The sequence below is a fragment of the Ammospiza caudacuta genome, chromosome Z (assembly GCF_027887145.1).
Source record: "Ammospiza caudacuta isolate bAmmCau1 chromosome Z, bAmmCau1.pri, whole genome shotgun sequence".
Lineage (NCBI taxonomy): Eukaryota > Metazoa > Chordata > Aves > Passeriformes > Passerellidae > Ammospiza > Ammospiza caudacuta.
Window position 1 is genome coordinate 1,858,610 of NC_080632.1, and position 16,328 is coordinate 1,874,937.

Here is a 16,328-nt window from a genome sequence, read left to right on the forward strand (position 1 = left end):
TGTTCCCACATGCAGGAAGAATTACCACAAAACAATGACAATTGCATGTGGAAGCCTGGTTTTTATCTTCTGTGTGTTTCACCTTTTATCAGGAGGAGGATTGGAGGGAATGGTTTTAAAAATATCACAGGCGGGTGACTGGCAGGTACATCCATATAAATAAGTTTTTCTGCTTAACACATCCATGTGTGTGTATGAGGTGGAAAAAACATTTGAAAATAAGCTATAAATGCAGTCATTTGGGGTTTTTTGAGAAATGCTGGTTTGAGTGACTGGCAAAAAGCTGATACTGCTTTTCTTTTCTTTGGCTTCTGTGTGGTGCCCACATCTGTTATTCCCAGGATCTTCAAACACGGGCGTGAATACTTACAAACTTATTTGCATTTTTGCTACTGCTACAATTTTTTTTTTGCTACTGCTGCAAATTTGCTGTGCTCTCGGTCTGGAGTGAAGAGGCGGTGGAACACGAAGGGTTTGCATTTGGCAGGCAAGCCTGCTGTGGGTAGGTGGTGTTCCCTTTGCTGACAGTGGCAATTGGAGCGTGGTGTTTTGTTTGCTAACATCGTTTTGAAAGGAAAAAAACCCAAAAAACAAACCCAACAACAAGCAAAAGACAATCCCCCATCTACATGTAGGTTTGGCTTCTCTTCATTTCTGCGCCTCTGCCTGTCACCTAGCAGAAGTGCAGGTGATATTCACTGTGGTAGGATGGGTCTCAGTAGCTGTGAAAGGCTTGGAATTTGCAGCTGTTCTGAGCAGGAATGAACCTCATTCTTCATGTCAGGGGTGCTTTGGCCTGGTGTTTCAACCATACATTTAACACAAAGTTATGCACAGGGTGATGCATGTTGGGGAGTGTTCCTACTGCACTGGGAATTCCCGCACCTTAAAATTTCTGCTTTTTGTGGCAGATTTCATGTGTATACAACTGATGGGCTGATGCAAAGGGTACGCCATCACTTAGAAAGATAATCCACATTACAAAAGCACTCAAGGTGAGGTGGCCTTGATGCAGAAATAGTGATGCTGTGCCTGACATGGGTGGCCTCAGTGCCCCTCTGACAGAGACAATCCCTGCTGCTGGTGTAGAGCAACACTGGATGTCTTGCAGTGCTCTGTTTTGACCAAAACCCACCCATTTCTGTACAGATGAGATAATGTAGGTGGTTTTCTATGCTGCACGTTGGCTTCATTAAAGCAGTATAGCAAATATTTGTGCTATGTGCTGTGGGTGTGCCGTGGGCCTTGCAGGGTCACTTGCTGTTTTGTCTCAATGCCTGTTTCTGATGTGCTCGTTATCTTGCAGTGCTGCCACTTGAGGATGAGAAATTTTAATCCCTAACTCTTGTCACCTAGGGCTTAGCAGGAGGTGGAGAATGTTTTTCAGGGGTTGTGTTAGAGCTCGGGAGCCCCAGATGAAAAAGCAGCACACGTCCTTGAGTGAGTGGAACCACCCATAGCTGAGGGTCAGATTTTTCAAGGACTCAAAACCATTATCTGATTCTTCAAGGTTAGTGGGATGCAGCTGTGATTTCTTCACTGTTACATTTGGCAGAAATGCAACACAGTGCTTGCTGATGTGGGGAATGCATAAAATTGTGCATAAATTCTGAACCAACATCACTAAATTACCAAGATTCCACTTTAGACAGCTGTTGTCAAATAGCATTAAATGGTTCTTAAAATCACTTCTTTTTCCACCAAAATGAATATTTTCTCTAGTTGTATCCCTGACTTGAGCTGTGGCCCTTTCCTGGGTCAGGAAACAACGGCCTTCATCTCCTGCTCTTTGTCATCAATGTCTTGTGGATCTCAGTCTTCCCCACATCCTTTCCCTCTGTTTATGAGATGGAAAAAAGGGAAAGGTGGCAGAAACCTCCTGTGAATTTGAATATTATTCATAGAACATAGTATCAGATAGTGCAAATGGTAAGGACTGCTCTCCAAGATATGTCAAGGTACAAAACACTCACTGAATTATGTATGGTGTCATTGTTGACACAAGCTAAGGTGAAATTTAGGAGATAATTACTAAAGAAATTGCTGCTGTTTGCTAATCTAACACAGTCAAATCTGATCAGCGCAAAAGAACATGTCTTATAGTAAAAGTTCCAATTGGAAAAAAAAAAAATCATGCTCAAGTGTGTGTCTTGAGCAAAGGCCTCTGGTGCTACTGCTTTCTAAGGTGTACTGGTGATTGCATAAAACATTTTTTTATTAAATTGTCCAAATTTACAGAGCTTGGAAAAGCCTTGGAATATTTCTGCATCTGCTCTGCAGACTGTTAGGTGGCCTTTCTGGGCAGGGATGTCCTGCAGCAGAGCAGACAGCTAGAGTACAGATTGTAAATAAACAGAAAAAAAAGGAGACTGATCAGATGTGACTTTTAGGAGTGCAGAGACTGAGAACTTTTGTGCCCTTGATCTAGACATCAGCCAAATTGCTTGCTATCTTGGGACAGAAAAATTAATGGAACTAGAGGAAGAGTGAGGCTATATATCCTATCACAGGCTCCGCTTGTTTCTTTTTTGTGCGTGTTTTTTTTTTTTTTTTTTTTTTTTTTTAATAAATGATTCAAATAATTATGAAAGGGATTGTTTGTTAACAGGTCTACAAAGGGGTTTTAGAGGCCACCCTGTTCAGTACAGAAGCTGGACAGGATAGAGGGAGCCTGGGGCTTTCCAAACGCTGTCAGCTGAGTCGGGCTTGGGGTGAAACCTCACAAAATCCCGGGGAGAGATTTGTGCTGGCTGAGCCAAGCAGGGGAGCATCAGACTCTGGTGTGGAGGCTTGTATTAAATTACTCCGGCTGAGAAAATTAACCTTAATTTTCAGAGTCCAGCACACAGCAGGCACGGACTGGGAGATGGGGCAGAAATGGTAATTTCTCTGAAAGCTGACGTGGAGGATAATTGTTTTAGGAAGCAAGAGGCAGGGAACTAACATCTTGTGTGTCATGGAAATACAGTACTTGAGTAATGTTTTATGGTCTCCTGAAGGCAGTATTAGAGGGAAGGGGTTTTTCTCCCTGTGCCTTGGTCAGACAAGTCTATAGATTAAAAATGTGCCTTATATGTTATAAATTTTTTACTCTTGTCTGTTGCAGGGATTTGTTTTATTTGCCCTGATTGTCCTCAAACTAGATGTTTATTTTCCTTTTCTTTAAGTAAAGAGGTAGGGGAGGAATTTTTTAGTATGTAGTCTTAATTTGAGGTTATTGTTTTGAGGGTGCAAAATAAAAGTACTCAAAATCCAATAAAATAATACTGCAAAATCAAAATACTTTTGAAGGTGCAAAATAAATAAGGGCATTTGTAGTGCTGAAAGAGAGGAAGATGCAGAGGCAGGTTCTTTATCTAAAACTGCACTGGAACAGGTTGTTGGAGCTGTGGAGAGGAGACTCCTGTGTTCAAAGGCTGTTTTTGTAATAATCATGTATTTGCATTATTTCAGGGCCGTTGTGTTTGCTCACTGTTGTGTTTCAGGTACTGATGTGCAGCTGCAGTTGGGAGCAAGAAACACAAAGGTGAAGTGCCCCCCTACATAAACTGAGACCTGTTTTTAAAATATTTATCCCTTCTCTGCTGTTTCTGTGCCCCACTCCCCGTGTTTTATGTCGTCATTAACTTACCTGGGAAAGCAACAATTTACCCTGAGACCTCTGTGGTGTTTCACATCTCTGCTTTGTTGCAATCTGAGTGTTAAGATCTCCAGCTTGTGTCTGACTGGTTCAGTGCCAAAGCAGTTCTGTGCTGTATTTTCCTAATGAGTTCTTAATTGCCCTCTCAGCTCAAGTCCCAGTGGCATTTTTGCACTGGTCTGCCCCTGCTGTGCCCTCATCTCAGCCTGCAGGTTTCCTTTCACGCCTGTGCAAGCATTCTTTAGGAGTTGTAAGGGAACACTAATAGTGAAAAGCTGCTTTCCTAGAGCGGACCCCCTGCCTGGCATCAAGTGTCTTGGGTAAGGGTTAAATTTTCCAGTACGGTTTTGTTCTGGTTTTTATTTTGTTTCCAGTCCATAGTAAGAACCAAACCAAAACAAAAAAAAAACAACAAAAAAACCCCCAAAAAAACCCAGAAAACCCCACATGAAAAGAGTCAAGTAAATTGCTTAGAAAAGCAGTGAGCTGATGAGTCTTGAGAGGCTTTTTTTTTTTTTTAATGTACAAAACTTGTGATGCTGAACATAAAAGTGACTCCTGTGAAGGTCTTTGTGCCCTTTTCCCTTTCCAAATGTGGTTTGTAGCACAAACCAGTATATTTGTAAGTGCTGGCTGAGGGTGTAGAGTGAGTGGCTTCAGAATTTTGGGTGGAACTGTGTCCTCATTTATTTTATCTATTTTTTTTTCTTTTTTTTTTTTTAAACAAATCTACTTGCTTGCTCAGAGCTTGGTGAGGTTGTGGGATTTGTGCCCTCCTTGTTAAAATCTTGTCACATGCCATGATAGGAACTAGTGCTTCTGCCCTGCTTTGATTTGTCAGATGTGGATTATCACAAAGCCTGAGCTAAACCCAAGCTGAACCTGTGCCCATGTGTGGAAACAGCTGAAATTGGTGCTCAATATTGGTCTTTTTGCCTTATCTTCAAGCTCAGCCTAATCCATCAGCAGAGTAATTACTGTTGAATGCCAAGTAATAAACATAGCTGGATAAAGAGCTGCAAAATTGAAATTTGGCTGCATTGAAAGTGAATGTCTCAGTTCCTTGGGAATTGTTCTTGTTTTATGAATTATTTTTATGTGAGGGTCAGGTGAAGCAAAATTAATTACAATTCTTAAATTAATAAATTCAAGCCATATGAGCTCTTTGTTTTCAGGGATTTTGGTGTTGCATTTTCTAATAGATAAACAGCAGATGGAAAGAAAAAACATAATAAAACTTGGGTTAAGTGAAGACTGGGTAATGCAGGAATTTTCTTCAAAGAAAATGCCTGAGGAAACTGTTTAGTAAGATAAAGCAATTTGGAGCCTAGGCCTATTTTTTATTATTAATTTGACAGGGACGGGAAATTAAAATAATCCATCTCTTTGAAAAGTCTTGGGTGTAGAGGTGGGAGGAGAGAAAGATATGTAAGCCTTCATATTTATACCTGCCCTTGTCCCACTGAAGTGGCAACATTTGGTGAAACTTGTTTCTCCAGGTTACTGGGCTCAATTTTTCAAAACTCCTCAGAAAATCCTACACACAGAATTACATCCATCCGTATCTACCTGACACTGATTTCTTCGTTTCACTTATCTTTGTGTCAGACTGGGCGCTCTTGCCTGTGGATCTCTTGTGGATTTGACAGTACTAAATTTATTTGACTTTAAAAAGAAGAAAAAAGGGGAAAAGGAGCAAAAAAACCCAACAAACTTAGTGGAATCCGTTGCTCAGTGATGTCAAGTCAGACATTTAGAGAAACACATCAGACTGAGTGGAATTGCATAGGTCTGTGTGGGGACTGAAAAATAGAAAACAAAGGAAATCTGTGCGACAGATTTGTATTGAATATCCTGATAATATTTAATCCTAAAGAAGGCAGTGTTTTGGAAAACAGATGATACCTCAGCCAGACTACGTTGTTATCCAAATATACATCAAAAACACATATGTATTGGGGTATTTTTGGATGGACGAAGGGTAATTAAAACATGCTGCTTTTTTTTTTTGTTTGTTTGTTTGTCCTCCCCCCAGAAATGTCCTCAACTTTACTGTCCTCAAAGGGATGATACTAAGGTACTGAAAACTGCAGAGATGCTTTTAAAAATATGACTAAGAGACTTGGAATTCCCAAATCTTTGTTCTCACTGGCTGTATACATTGGGCTCAAAGGTTGTGGCTGGCACAACTTCTGTTTTCTGTTTTATATCTGCAAAACATACAGCAATTTTAGTGCTGTCTTTTCAGAGAAATTACGTGGAAAATGATATATATTCGGAATGTGTGTCTTTTTTTTTTTTTTTTTTTTTCATTTTTTTGAGGAGGAAGTGAATTATTTTTCTTAATAAGTACCCTGTGGTTTTCAAGTGAAGGCACTGTGCCACCACTGGCTTTGGTAGGACCTTGTAAAGCCAGGGTGTTCTGCTGCCAAGTTGGAATTACAAAGTATTTGTTGGGACTTGCATCTTCCAGGAGCAGCAGAGAAAGGGAGTCTGGGTCTCTGAGACACGCCTTGCTGACTTTTCATCCCAGATCTATCCTCTGCAGGCTGGGCTGGTTGTTGCCTTTGATCTTTGCTGCCTTCCATATGCACTTTTTGGTAAAACTTCACTACTAAAATTCACTTTTTCAACAGGAAACATGACAGTTGCATGACTTATTTTTATTTTATTCTTTTGCAGGTTTGTAACATTCAGTTGGTGTAAGCTGGCTTATCCATGCATCTTGGAAAGTGAGGATTTGCTGTTAGTTTTGGGAAGAATTGTTACAAAAAGGGTGAGAAAAAAAGGGTCTGCCCCTTTTATAAATCTGTCTGCTTACTTGCCAGTATATACTAGTATAATTGCCCACTTTGGTGTTTATTTTAATACACTGAAGGCCTTTTTTTTTAACCTTATTACAGCTTAATGTAGATGGTTGTAAGTGAGCTTGGCAAGGCTAGATGCCTGCAGTGGGTAGTGGGTTAGGCCTGAGACTTCAAGGGGATGAAAGACACCAGGGTGGGCTTTGCCTCCAGGCTACAATTAAGATCAAGGCTTGTTAGTAAGATTCCTACTATAAAGGTTGTTGACTGTCTGCTTCCTTCTGTTTCTCCTCATTTTTCAGCTGGTGACTGTAGTAAATAAGCCTGACAAGGGTTGTTCCTTATCGTGGATTCCAGATCTCCTGTGGCAAATCTTCCATATACTATTGTCCCCATGGAGCCTGACAAGCTCAGAACTAATTTGTTTTTGGTTTTTTGGCTTGGGGTTTCTGTTGTTTCGGGGGGTGACACACACAATTGCACAAAAAGCATGTGCATGTTTCCAATCGTGCTGTGGCTGCCATGAAGCAGTGAGAAGGCAGCAGTGCAAATGGGAGCCATGTGAGCCTCCTCTCTGCACTTGGGCCCATGATCTCCTCATCAAATGTTGCCATGGAGCACTGAATTTCTTAAAAGGCCCACTTACCCCTCTGCGCAGAGTTAGAAAATCATTCAGTCTCTTGCTCATATCCAAGTGCTAGTTTTTTTTTCATTTCTTTTATCTCTAAGACAAAATTGCATTATTGGTGAAATTGTAACCTGTGTGCTTTTAGGACAGAGTAAAGTTAAACAAAAGAGCAAGTAAATATTACTCAGGGTGCATGTAATACAAAAATGTCTTAGGTCCCTAAGTTGCGTTAGGGAACAAAGCTCTTTCTAATTTTTTTTTCTTCTTTGGCTTCCAGATTTATCTGTAAGTTCCACATGAAGGTTATTATTGAACCATGCTTCATTGTCAAACAAGTATTGTGGCCAGAAGAGTGGGAGGATTATTGTGAGATGGGACAGGAAAGATTCTGTGTTATTTGTCTTCATGTTTGTTGGCCCAGTCATGTTCCTCCAAAAAGAAATGAGAAAAGAGGAACTCCCTATTGGATCAGTAGTAGTTCTAAGATTAATGGACTGAGAGTTGAGGTTTTTGTCAGGTATTTTAATGTTCTTACTCCTGAAGTATAGGAGTTAATGGAATTTTAAATTAACACGAGAGAATATCAATTTGTATGAAATATATCACTGGAAATATGCATAAATATAGGCATTATCTTATTTCCTTCTGTTAGAAAATGTGGTAATAGCTAGTTTTAATCTTTGAAAGCAATCTTGAGCTTTTCTTGAGTGGTTTAAATCTCCAATTATCTACTTATGAGAACATGTAGCATCTCCTGAATAGTACCTCTTCCTTGATTATGAATTTACTATTAACTGTCTTCTGATTATTAGGTTATGATCTGTAGTTTGGGCAGTGTCAGAAGGAAGCAAACTGCAGACTATAATAGCAGTGTGTGGTCTTCTATTCTGAACTCCCTGTGGATAGCTCCCATTTTTCCTCAGTAAGAAAGCACTTAGGTTAATTGCTTCATTTCAAAGACATAGTGGCTCTTTCTGGTCTGTAAGTAGCCTTCCAAGCATAGCTGCTGAAGTTTGGAGCACCTGCAGTCCGACCAATTTGGGGAAAAAAAAATAAAAGCCATTAATCTGCATGGGGAAAAAAAGAAAAAAACGAAGTGGTGAAATTCAGAATATTATCAATGATGCTGTGTTGGAGCAGCCTGAAAGATTTGGCTTTTGGTGTATGCCTGGTGCTATCCAAAACAACATATAAAATTCTTTGTGGGCCCATTTTAAGAGTGTCTTGTTCATTCAGAAGGGCCTGTGTGCGCTGTTTGTTCCGAGGGCAGAGGCACCAGCCAACAGCCGATTCCTCCTCAGAGGGAAACATTGCCTAATGGCGCTCACGGGAGCCAGAGAGCACGGGGACAGAGTGCTAAAGATAGACAGCTCAATCCCCGACTGTTCAAAGGCCTCAATGAAGCCTCTGATTTACACATTTGGGGTGGGACCCTGCTGTCCCCACCTGCAGGCTGGCCCCGGGGCCCTGGCGTGGAGAGGGACGGAACACTGCCTTTCTGTGGCCCCAACCCCTGAACTTGCCTGCGGCTTTGCTTTGTCACAACGATGGCAGGGAGAAAGAGCCGGCTGCTCTCGTTTTGTGGAGGTGGTGAATGGGAAGAGCCCACAGGGGCTGGGTGCTGAATGGGACTTGAGGGTGCTCCTGTGGTCTGATGGACTCTGAGGGGCTTTTTAGGCTGCCGTAGTGAGAGGCTGCTTCCAGTAGTTTGGGTAGCAATAAAAATACAGTCTACTTTTGTGCAATGATTGTATTTTACTTTGTTTTAACAAGCTTCACCAACAGCTGGACTGCTGAATTGTGACACTTCAAAAATTCAGGGGGCTGTTTTAACCTTTCTGAGCAGAAACACAGTTCCTACCTTTCTACCCCAAAGATGTGAAAGAGAAAATAAGGTTTCACCTCTTTTATAGTTTTGTCTTTCTTATATAATGAAATTTTTGTCTGGCAGAAGTATTGTGAAAGGTACATAAGCTTGACACATGAATTTAGTGAGTAGGTGGGTGCACTGAGACAGGTTAGTTTGAGGCGATTGTTTTATTTCATCTCTTGAAATACAGAGCAGTGCATCTTTTTTTGGAAATACAGTGCTGTACATCTTTATTAAGATTTGCCTTTAGAATGAATGAAGTGCATGCAGTCACCTTATAGTGAATGAATAAGGAATACGCCCTCGTTTATTGTCTGTATTTTCAATTTCTTTAGTGGTAACTGGTAGTTGTTAAATAAGTAGGGATCTCCTTTGGTCTATTTTGCTGTGTTTATGCTTGAACTGTGTGGGGTTATCCATTTACTGAACACTGCAGTCAAGCCTCTGTTCTCAGGACATGAAAGGGATGAGGGGAAAAGGGATTTGGATTTTTAGTTAGTTGTTGTTGCAGTTGTTTTGCTTTCAAAAAAGCAGTAAGGTACAACATTACTGTTTGCAGTGATGTTTTTTTGTGCTGTGTAGGTCAGACTAATTTTCATGGAGGTGGTTTTCCCCTCCTCTTGAAGAGAAGCATATAATAGGCATTGTACACAGCCAGGAGTCCTTGAGCTTTTGCTGATGGGTTGGAGGAGTTGAGTGCTTTGGAGATGGAGTCCGGCTGAGCTCTTCCAGAGGCACATCCTAAACGTGGACTAATAAGTAATACACTCCTTTGAAAAGGACAGCGAGCACTGTGGAGGAGATGAAAGCTGGGAGAAAAAGCATCTTCATTTTATGCTTCCTTTGAAAATGCTGTTTCTCAGAGCTGCACAATAAAATGTGGAAAAGCAGGAAAACTGTATTTTCCATTTGTTTTGAAGTTCAGGGTATTATTCTTGGTTGTGTCTCCTCGTTCTGTTGAGGTTGTGTTTTACCACAGGGGTACCAATAGTGCTGTCTAAACAGAACTTTCATTTTTAGCTGTGCTACATCACTGTAATGAAATACTGATGCGTGCATGGGAAACTAGCATCACTATATCAAATGAATTTAGTCTCAGGCCTCAGAGACCTTGTTAGTGCATCTTTAAATGCATAAACAGGCTTCTTTCCTCTGCTACTCTTGACCTCGCTTTTTCTGACTCACACTTCATTCGCTTCATCGTTACATAAATAAAAACTGTAATTCTCTTGCTTTGTTTTTCGTTATAAAAAGTCTGGGTTGATAAGAAAGCCTCTAGTGCATGTATTTTTCACTGAATGCTGCTCTACTTTGTGATAAAAATCACATAAAATAAGGAAAACGTTCCTGGTGAACTATACATATATGTGTCAGTACCCTATGTGCTGTCTGTTTGGGTTGTCTGGTACTGCTTTACAGTCTTTAACTGAAATATTTTTAAAAAAATTGTCTTTCTGAGGAGGAATTCTTTGAAAATATTTCACGAGAGACTGTGTTTTACCATAATTAACAAGCAGCAAAAGGGAATCTGGCAGGCAGAGGAGAGTGCATGTATGTGTGCTTGAGCATGCATTGCTTGTGTTTCCTGCTCTGTGCTCATTACTGACCCATGGCCAGGCAGTTAGTGCCCCACAAATATTTAAAATGCCTTAATTTCTGGAGTCACTAATCGCAGAGGCGTTGTTCTAGCTGTCCACACTCAAATATTTAATTTTTTTGTTCTTGCTTACAGGTGCACAGACACACTGTAGATTTTCAGAAATGGCCAGCTGGTTAGTGATGGAACTAGAAAACTTTTTTTTTTTTTTAACTGAGATTAATTTTTCAATGTATGTTTTGGTAACGTTTTCATTTCTGTTGCATTTTCAGGGAATAGAAAGGTGGAGTGTGACATCTGTAACAGTAAACACCATTGTGGTTTAGAGATGTAAATATTAAAGCTTTATGCTTGAAAACCAACACTTAAATTCATATATTTTGCTGCTTTTGAATAGGCATTTTGAAATGTTACGGAGTGCAGAGTTGAGCAAGGGTTAGGAACAGTTCAGTCAACTGCAGTTAAAGCTGCTTCTCCTAACCTTAAAATGCCAATTTTTGGGGAAGCCAAGGTAGTAAAATCTGTTCCTAGATTTATTTCTCCATGTCCAGGAGCAAAGAAAAAGCTTCCTTTTACTCCTGCTTGGAGAGCAGAGTCCCTTCAGGGCCTGAACTGATCCTGGTCAAGATTATTTACTGCTGCACTTGAGATGGAAACCTCCACAGAGCATTTAATCCCTGCCCAAGCACCATTGTACCATTGTACTCAGTGCATGTAGTTTAAATTTAAATGCCTCATCTGGGTTTTTCTTCCTTTTACATGCTATTTTTAGTCTGTGGGTGACCATGTGGCCTTTTCTCAGTCACTTCACTTAGGTTATGTATAAATACATGGGATTCTTGAGAAGATCTTAAGTCAAACACAAGTTGCCAAGTTGCTTTCCCATAGAGCAAAAATATTCCCTGTAACATCATGAATTTTGTTCTCTGCAGAATCCAGTGCTTAAGATACTTACGTTGAGTTGCTGGCATTTGCTGTACCCTCTGCTTTGCTGTGAAGCTTAGTAGCAGCTTTCACGTGGGAGTCTTCCAGATGAATATTGATTATTTTGAATTATGTTAAATATTCTGTACTTTGGGTGATAGCAAGCATTGCGTTAAAAACATGGGGAAGAGCTTGTGTGTAGTAATTTCATGTCCCCCAGCTTCCTGACAGCTTCTTAATTTGAGACGATTCAAATATTTTTAATTGTTGACACTGAAACCTTACGTATTATAATCCAGTTTCCTGTTTGCAAGTATCACCAGTTCTCTGACAAAGTGAATTTGGGGAGGAAAGCAGAATAAAATTACAAGCATGCTTGTATTTGTATATTCCCCACACACAGAAGCCCCAAGCTAGTTATGCAAAGCTGTTAATCACCCCAGTGGTTATAACAAGATTATCTTGCTTTTTAAACAGGTGTTGGGAAGATGGAGAAGGCTTTGAACAGAATTCATCCAGTTTCTGATCCAGAAGCAACCTATTTTGTACAGGTGTCATGGGAAAAGGATTTAGGCACTGGCTTTGGTTTACTTCTCAGTGACTGTCAGTGTGCCTGGACTGGGACAGGTAATGGAAAGAAAAATGCTTTAATTTAAATTATTGCTGCTCTTAATTGCTCCTTTTCAAACTTTCTAAGCTGTGTCCTACAGCTTGTGTGGAAATTCCAGGGGCGTTTTGTCCCCAGTGATGGAGGAGGTGGGGTTCATGATCTTCTGGGATGCGGCCAGAGAACTTTGAAATCTGGAGAGATTGTGTGTCAAAGCTAAAACTAATCCATTCAGCACATGGATATGCAATGTTTTGTTCTTTCTCAAGAATGTATAATTTCTTGGAGTGATGCTGAAGTAACACTTTTTTGTGTTCTCCAGATTCTCAAACAAATGTGTACACAAGTTCCATTTGCAAATTGGAGTCCATAAAGCCTTTAATTGCAGATGTTTTTTAAATATTTTCATGCAGTTCAAATAGACAAAGGTAGCTGTATTTTGTGGTGAAGTGAATTTTTGGGAAGGAAAAGGGACAATAAATTATCAGTAGGAAAAACTCAGCCTGTGGGATTTTTGCCCCCCCCCCCCGAAACCTCCATAAGAGGATGGGTCTTTGCATATGTGCCTGATTCCCCAGTTAGATTTGTGTGTTTCTTGAGAAGTGTCAAATACTTGATCAAAATCCCTTCTCTCAGTAGCAAAAATATTTCAGAGGGAGAAGAGATTGATGTATTTTAAGCAAATTGTAGGCAAAGCTATTTTCTGGACTCCTTGTCTGAATGATAAGAAGTATCTATGTAGCTCCTTTCCTCCTTCCTTCTCCTTACCCAGTGGGTGTTGTTCTTCCTCAGTTCCTGCACAAGCCAAGTTTTCATACAGGTCTGACATTAGATAAATGTAAATTAAAATCAGCACATAAATTAAATCTGCTCTTCCATATTCCTGTTAGCATTTCAAATGCTCCATTGATCAGGGCTTCCTGCACGAAGCACATACATGTATTACAATACTGATTCCTGGAAATGAAAGATTTTTCTTTCTTGCCTTGGCAGGAGTAAAGTCAAGTTATTTTGAAAACAAAAAAAAAAAGGTTGTTAACACTGACAAATATTGTTTTTTTCTGTTTGAAGGATCTTCTCATTCTTACGTGACTTCAGAAATCCCCAGCTTAGAATTCACAAAAAGATGATTCTTATTTCTGCAAGTGAAGGCTTTACCACTGTAGCTGGTAGTGTATAGAAAAAAATAGGTGGACACAGTTCTCATTTTGTTGAGTTCCTGCATCTGGTAGAATGGAGGATAATGATTTCTCAAAACAGAGGGGCAGTGAAAGCAGGATGACCTCACTCCATTACCAAGGAAAGAAAGAAGCCCACAATAGTTCTGCTGTGAGCATTGGATGCTCATCCAAAGTAAAGTTTTTTTCTCTTCTGGAAGAATCTGATCCCTTTCTAATAAATTATTACTGAATTTCTATTTCTATTTTTACTGAATTTCTGAATTCTTACTGAATTTCTTCTATTCAGTCCCTTGAATAATTTCATTGGGTTTGAGGTTGTTGTGCATGAGGCTTTCCTACTGTACTGATCTGTGCTTTCGTTCAACAAAACATTTTGGTCACTTTCTAAAGTTATCACATCATTTTTGAGACTGCTTCCATTTTAAATTCAAAACCTGGAGGGAGGGAAAGCAATGGTCAGAATATTCCTGCTGTGGGAAATCCCTTTCGGGTTTCTCATGCTGTGGATTATTTTCCTTGGCAAGACCTACCAGGGAGAGAGTGAGAGCTGCTGATGGAGTTGTCTTTCATGGGTTTTGTATGTTTAATGTGATGATGAAATGTGTTAGGAGTCATGTTTAAGGAGAGAGGGAAAACAGTGAATGTTGGAGGGGAGGAGAAGCACACAAATACACAATGTAATCTAGTGTGTTACCTTGGTATTGGGTTAAAGAAATACATCTGTGAGGATTTATGCATATCATATTTCCCTAATGATTGATCAGTTCTACTGGTTTTAAATCATAAAGGAACATGCAGCATATACAGGAAAAAAACCCCAAAACCCAACAAACCCACAGTGCTCTGTTGCAATATTTTAGTGTCTTTCTTTTTATTACTTTCTTACTGTTATTAGAAGTTTATCTTCTCAGTATTGAAATTACTGTTCCAGACAAGTGCTTCCTTTATAAATACTTCAGACTTTTCTTTTTCTACTCCTTTTTGTCTTTTTGCTGCAAGGGATTCCACATTTCACTCTGTACTGTTTTGGGTGATTTTAGGCAACTAGAATTGTGGATCAGTAGAATAAGGAAATAATCAATTTTCAAATGGGGAAAAAAGGAGACAGAACTTCTGAAAACCCCAGTATTCCTGCTACATTTCCACCAGTGGAAACGACACACCAATGTGTGTTCAATGGAAAAATAATCTTGTAATATTCCACGAAATCACAGAATTATAGAATGCCTTGGGTTGGAATGGAACTTTAAGGTCATCTAGTCAGTGTGTGTCTGTATATACATATATATATATGTAAATATTTTCTTAAATTATATATATCAATATATATATATATACTTTAGGATATATATATCTTGCACTATGTCTGTGTGTGTATATATATATATATATAGAGTAAATATATAAATAGAGAATTTTATATATATATATATATATATATATGTATGTAAAAGTATATTAATCTATGCTTTGTATGTAATGCATAATGTACATGTTCCCACACATATGGGTATTTGTTCCTCACATGTTTTTTTCTGGTAGTGTCTGAATCAGACATTTCTAGGGAGGCTGCTGACATAGAAATGGACAGAGAAAAATATGTGGAAGAGCTGAGGAAAGCGCTGATAGCTGGAGAAGAGTCAGCTGGCAAATACAACTTTGTGATTTCGAGGGATGAGCAGAATAAGGCCTGTCACTTCTCCTATGAAAGGAACCTGAAAGACGGCTCTGTAAGTAGATAAATGTTTAAATTTAACTGTTAAACCATGAGAATGAAATACATTTTTGTATTTTATTGTGGTCTTTAAAATCAGATGTGCGATACTCACTCCACATTGAATGAGTGTTGTGAGCTCTTGCATGGGCCAAGCTAGAAAGAAAGTGAGTGATTTGTGGTGGATGCTGCCCTTTTCAAATTGTATCCTCCCGTGCACTTTTGTTTTCCTTGTTTCTTTATCCTCTCTGTCTACTACTCACCTAAATTAGAAAAAAAAAAAAAATTCAGGCAAGATTATTTTGAAATGCTCAAACATAATTTTAAAATTAACATAATTTTAAAACTAATGCCTACAAATAAAATTGCCAAAGCAGTTGTAGAGAATTAAATAGTAAAATTAAGTATCAGAAATAGCTTTCAGGTGTGTAATAGAATATGTTCCAAACATTTTGCAAACTCTCTGTGGAAGTATTTGTGATCTCTCTCTTTCAGCACCACATTAGGAAATTAATCTTCCTGGGCTCTGTACATCCAGAGGGCTGATATTCAGCTAAATGTAAATTTAGTGCAGAGGAAGCCTGGAGAAACTCCTCTGCAGCTTAAACGCGACTTAAACTCAGTGCTTATCTATTATCAGTTTAATAATTAACAGTTTTTAGTTTTAAAAAAATGGAAAAACTTCTGAAATGCATTGTCACACTTTGTGGTATAAAATGTTTATTAATCCATGTAAGTAAAAGTTACTGCAAAATCTTTTCATGAAATTGGTATATGGGTGCCTGAGAGTAAATTTTGTAGTCTTAGAAAATCAGTAACATGCCTTGCCTTATTTTTTAGAAACATATGCATGCTTATATACACAAATTTGATTATTTTAATTATTTTTAATGGGACCTGCCTAGAACATGATGCTGATCACCAGCAGTCACCTGTGCCCAGTGATTTCCAGAGCTGAGCTCTGTCATAGTTCTCCATCCCACGTGGGACTAATGACTGGCCAATCTCTGATCTAGATCCTGATTTATTGTTTTCATGGTTGTACCAAACCGTGGTATTTGAAATAAGTTTTACCTTCTTTGTAGCATCTTGCTAAAGCTCTGCTTCCATAAAGTCTAATGATGTGCCAAAACTGTGTTGGGTGGTCTGTAGGAGTGCAAATGAAAATAGTGTGGTGATGTTAAGCAAAGGAAAACATAGGCATATTACTGGGAAATGCTTTCTGATATGGTAATTTGTTTTACTGCCCAGGTGTTTTCTGGCAGAATTGGTGGCAGCCCCAGTGTGCCCCTTGCTTTGAAAGGGACTGGAATGAAAAATGCACTGTAATTATCTGTATTGCCAGTGTAGTACATTTGATAAC

At 39.2% G+C, this 16,328-nt stretch overlaps 1 protein-coding gene across 1 annotated transcript in view; it reads left to right on the forward strand.

The window, feature by feature from the left end:
- Positions 1–3,455: 3,455 nt before the first annotated feature.
- The window catches only part of XRCC4 (X-ray repair cross complementing 4), a 134,497-nt gene continuing 121,624 nt past the window's right edge, over positions 3,456–16,328 (forward strand). Inside the window, exons 1-4 of the mRNA XM_058823406.1 lie at positions 3,456–3,526; positions 6,323–6,416; positions 11,941–12,090; positions 14,794–14,981. Coding sequence (XP_058679389.1) covers positions 11,952–12,090; positions 14,794–14,981 — 327 coding nt within the window. The 5' untranslated portion in view covers positions 3,456–3,526; positions 6,323–6,416; positions 11,941–11,951. The remainder of the gene's footprint in view (positions 3,527–6,322; positions 6,417–11,940; positions 12,091–14,793; positions 14,982–16,328) is intronic.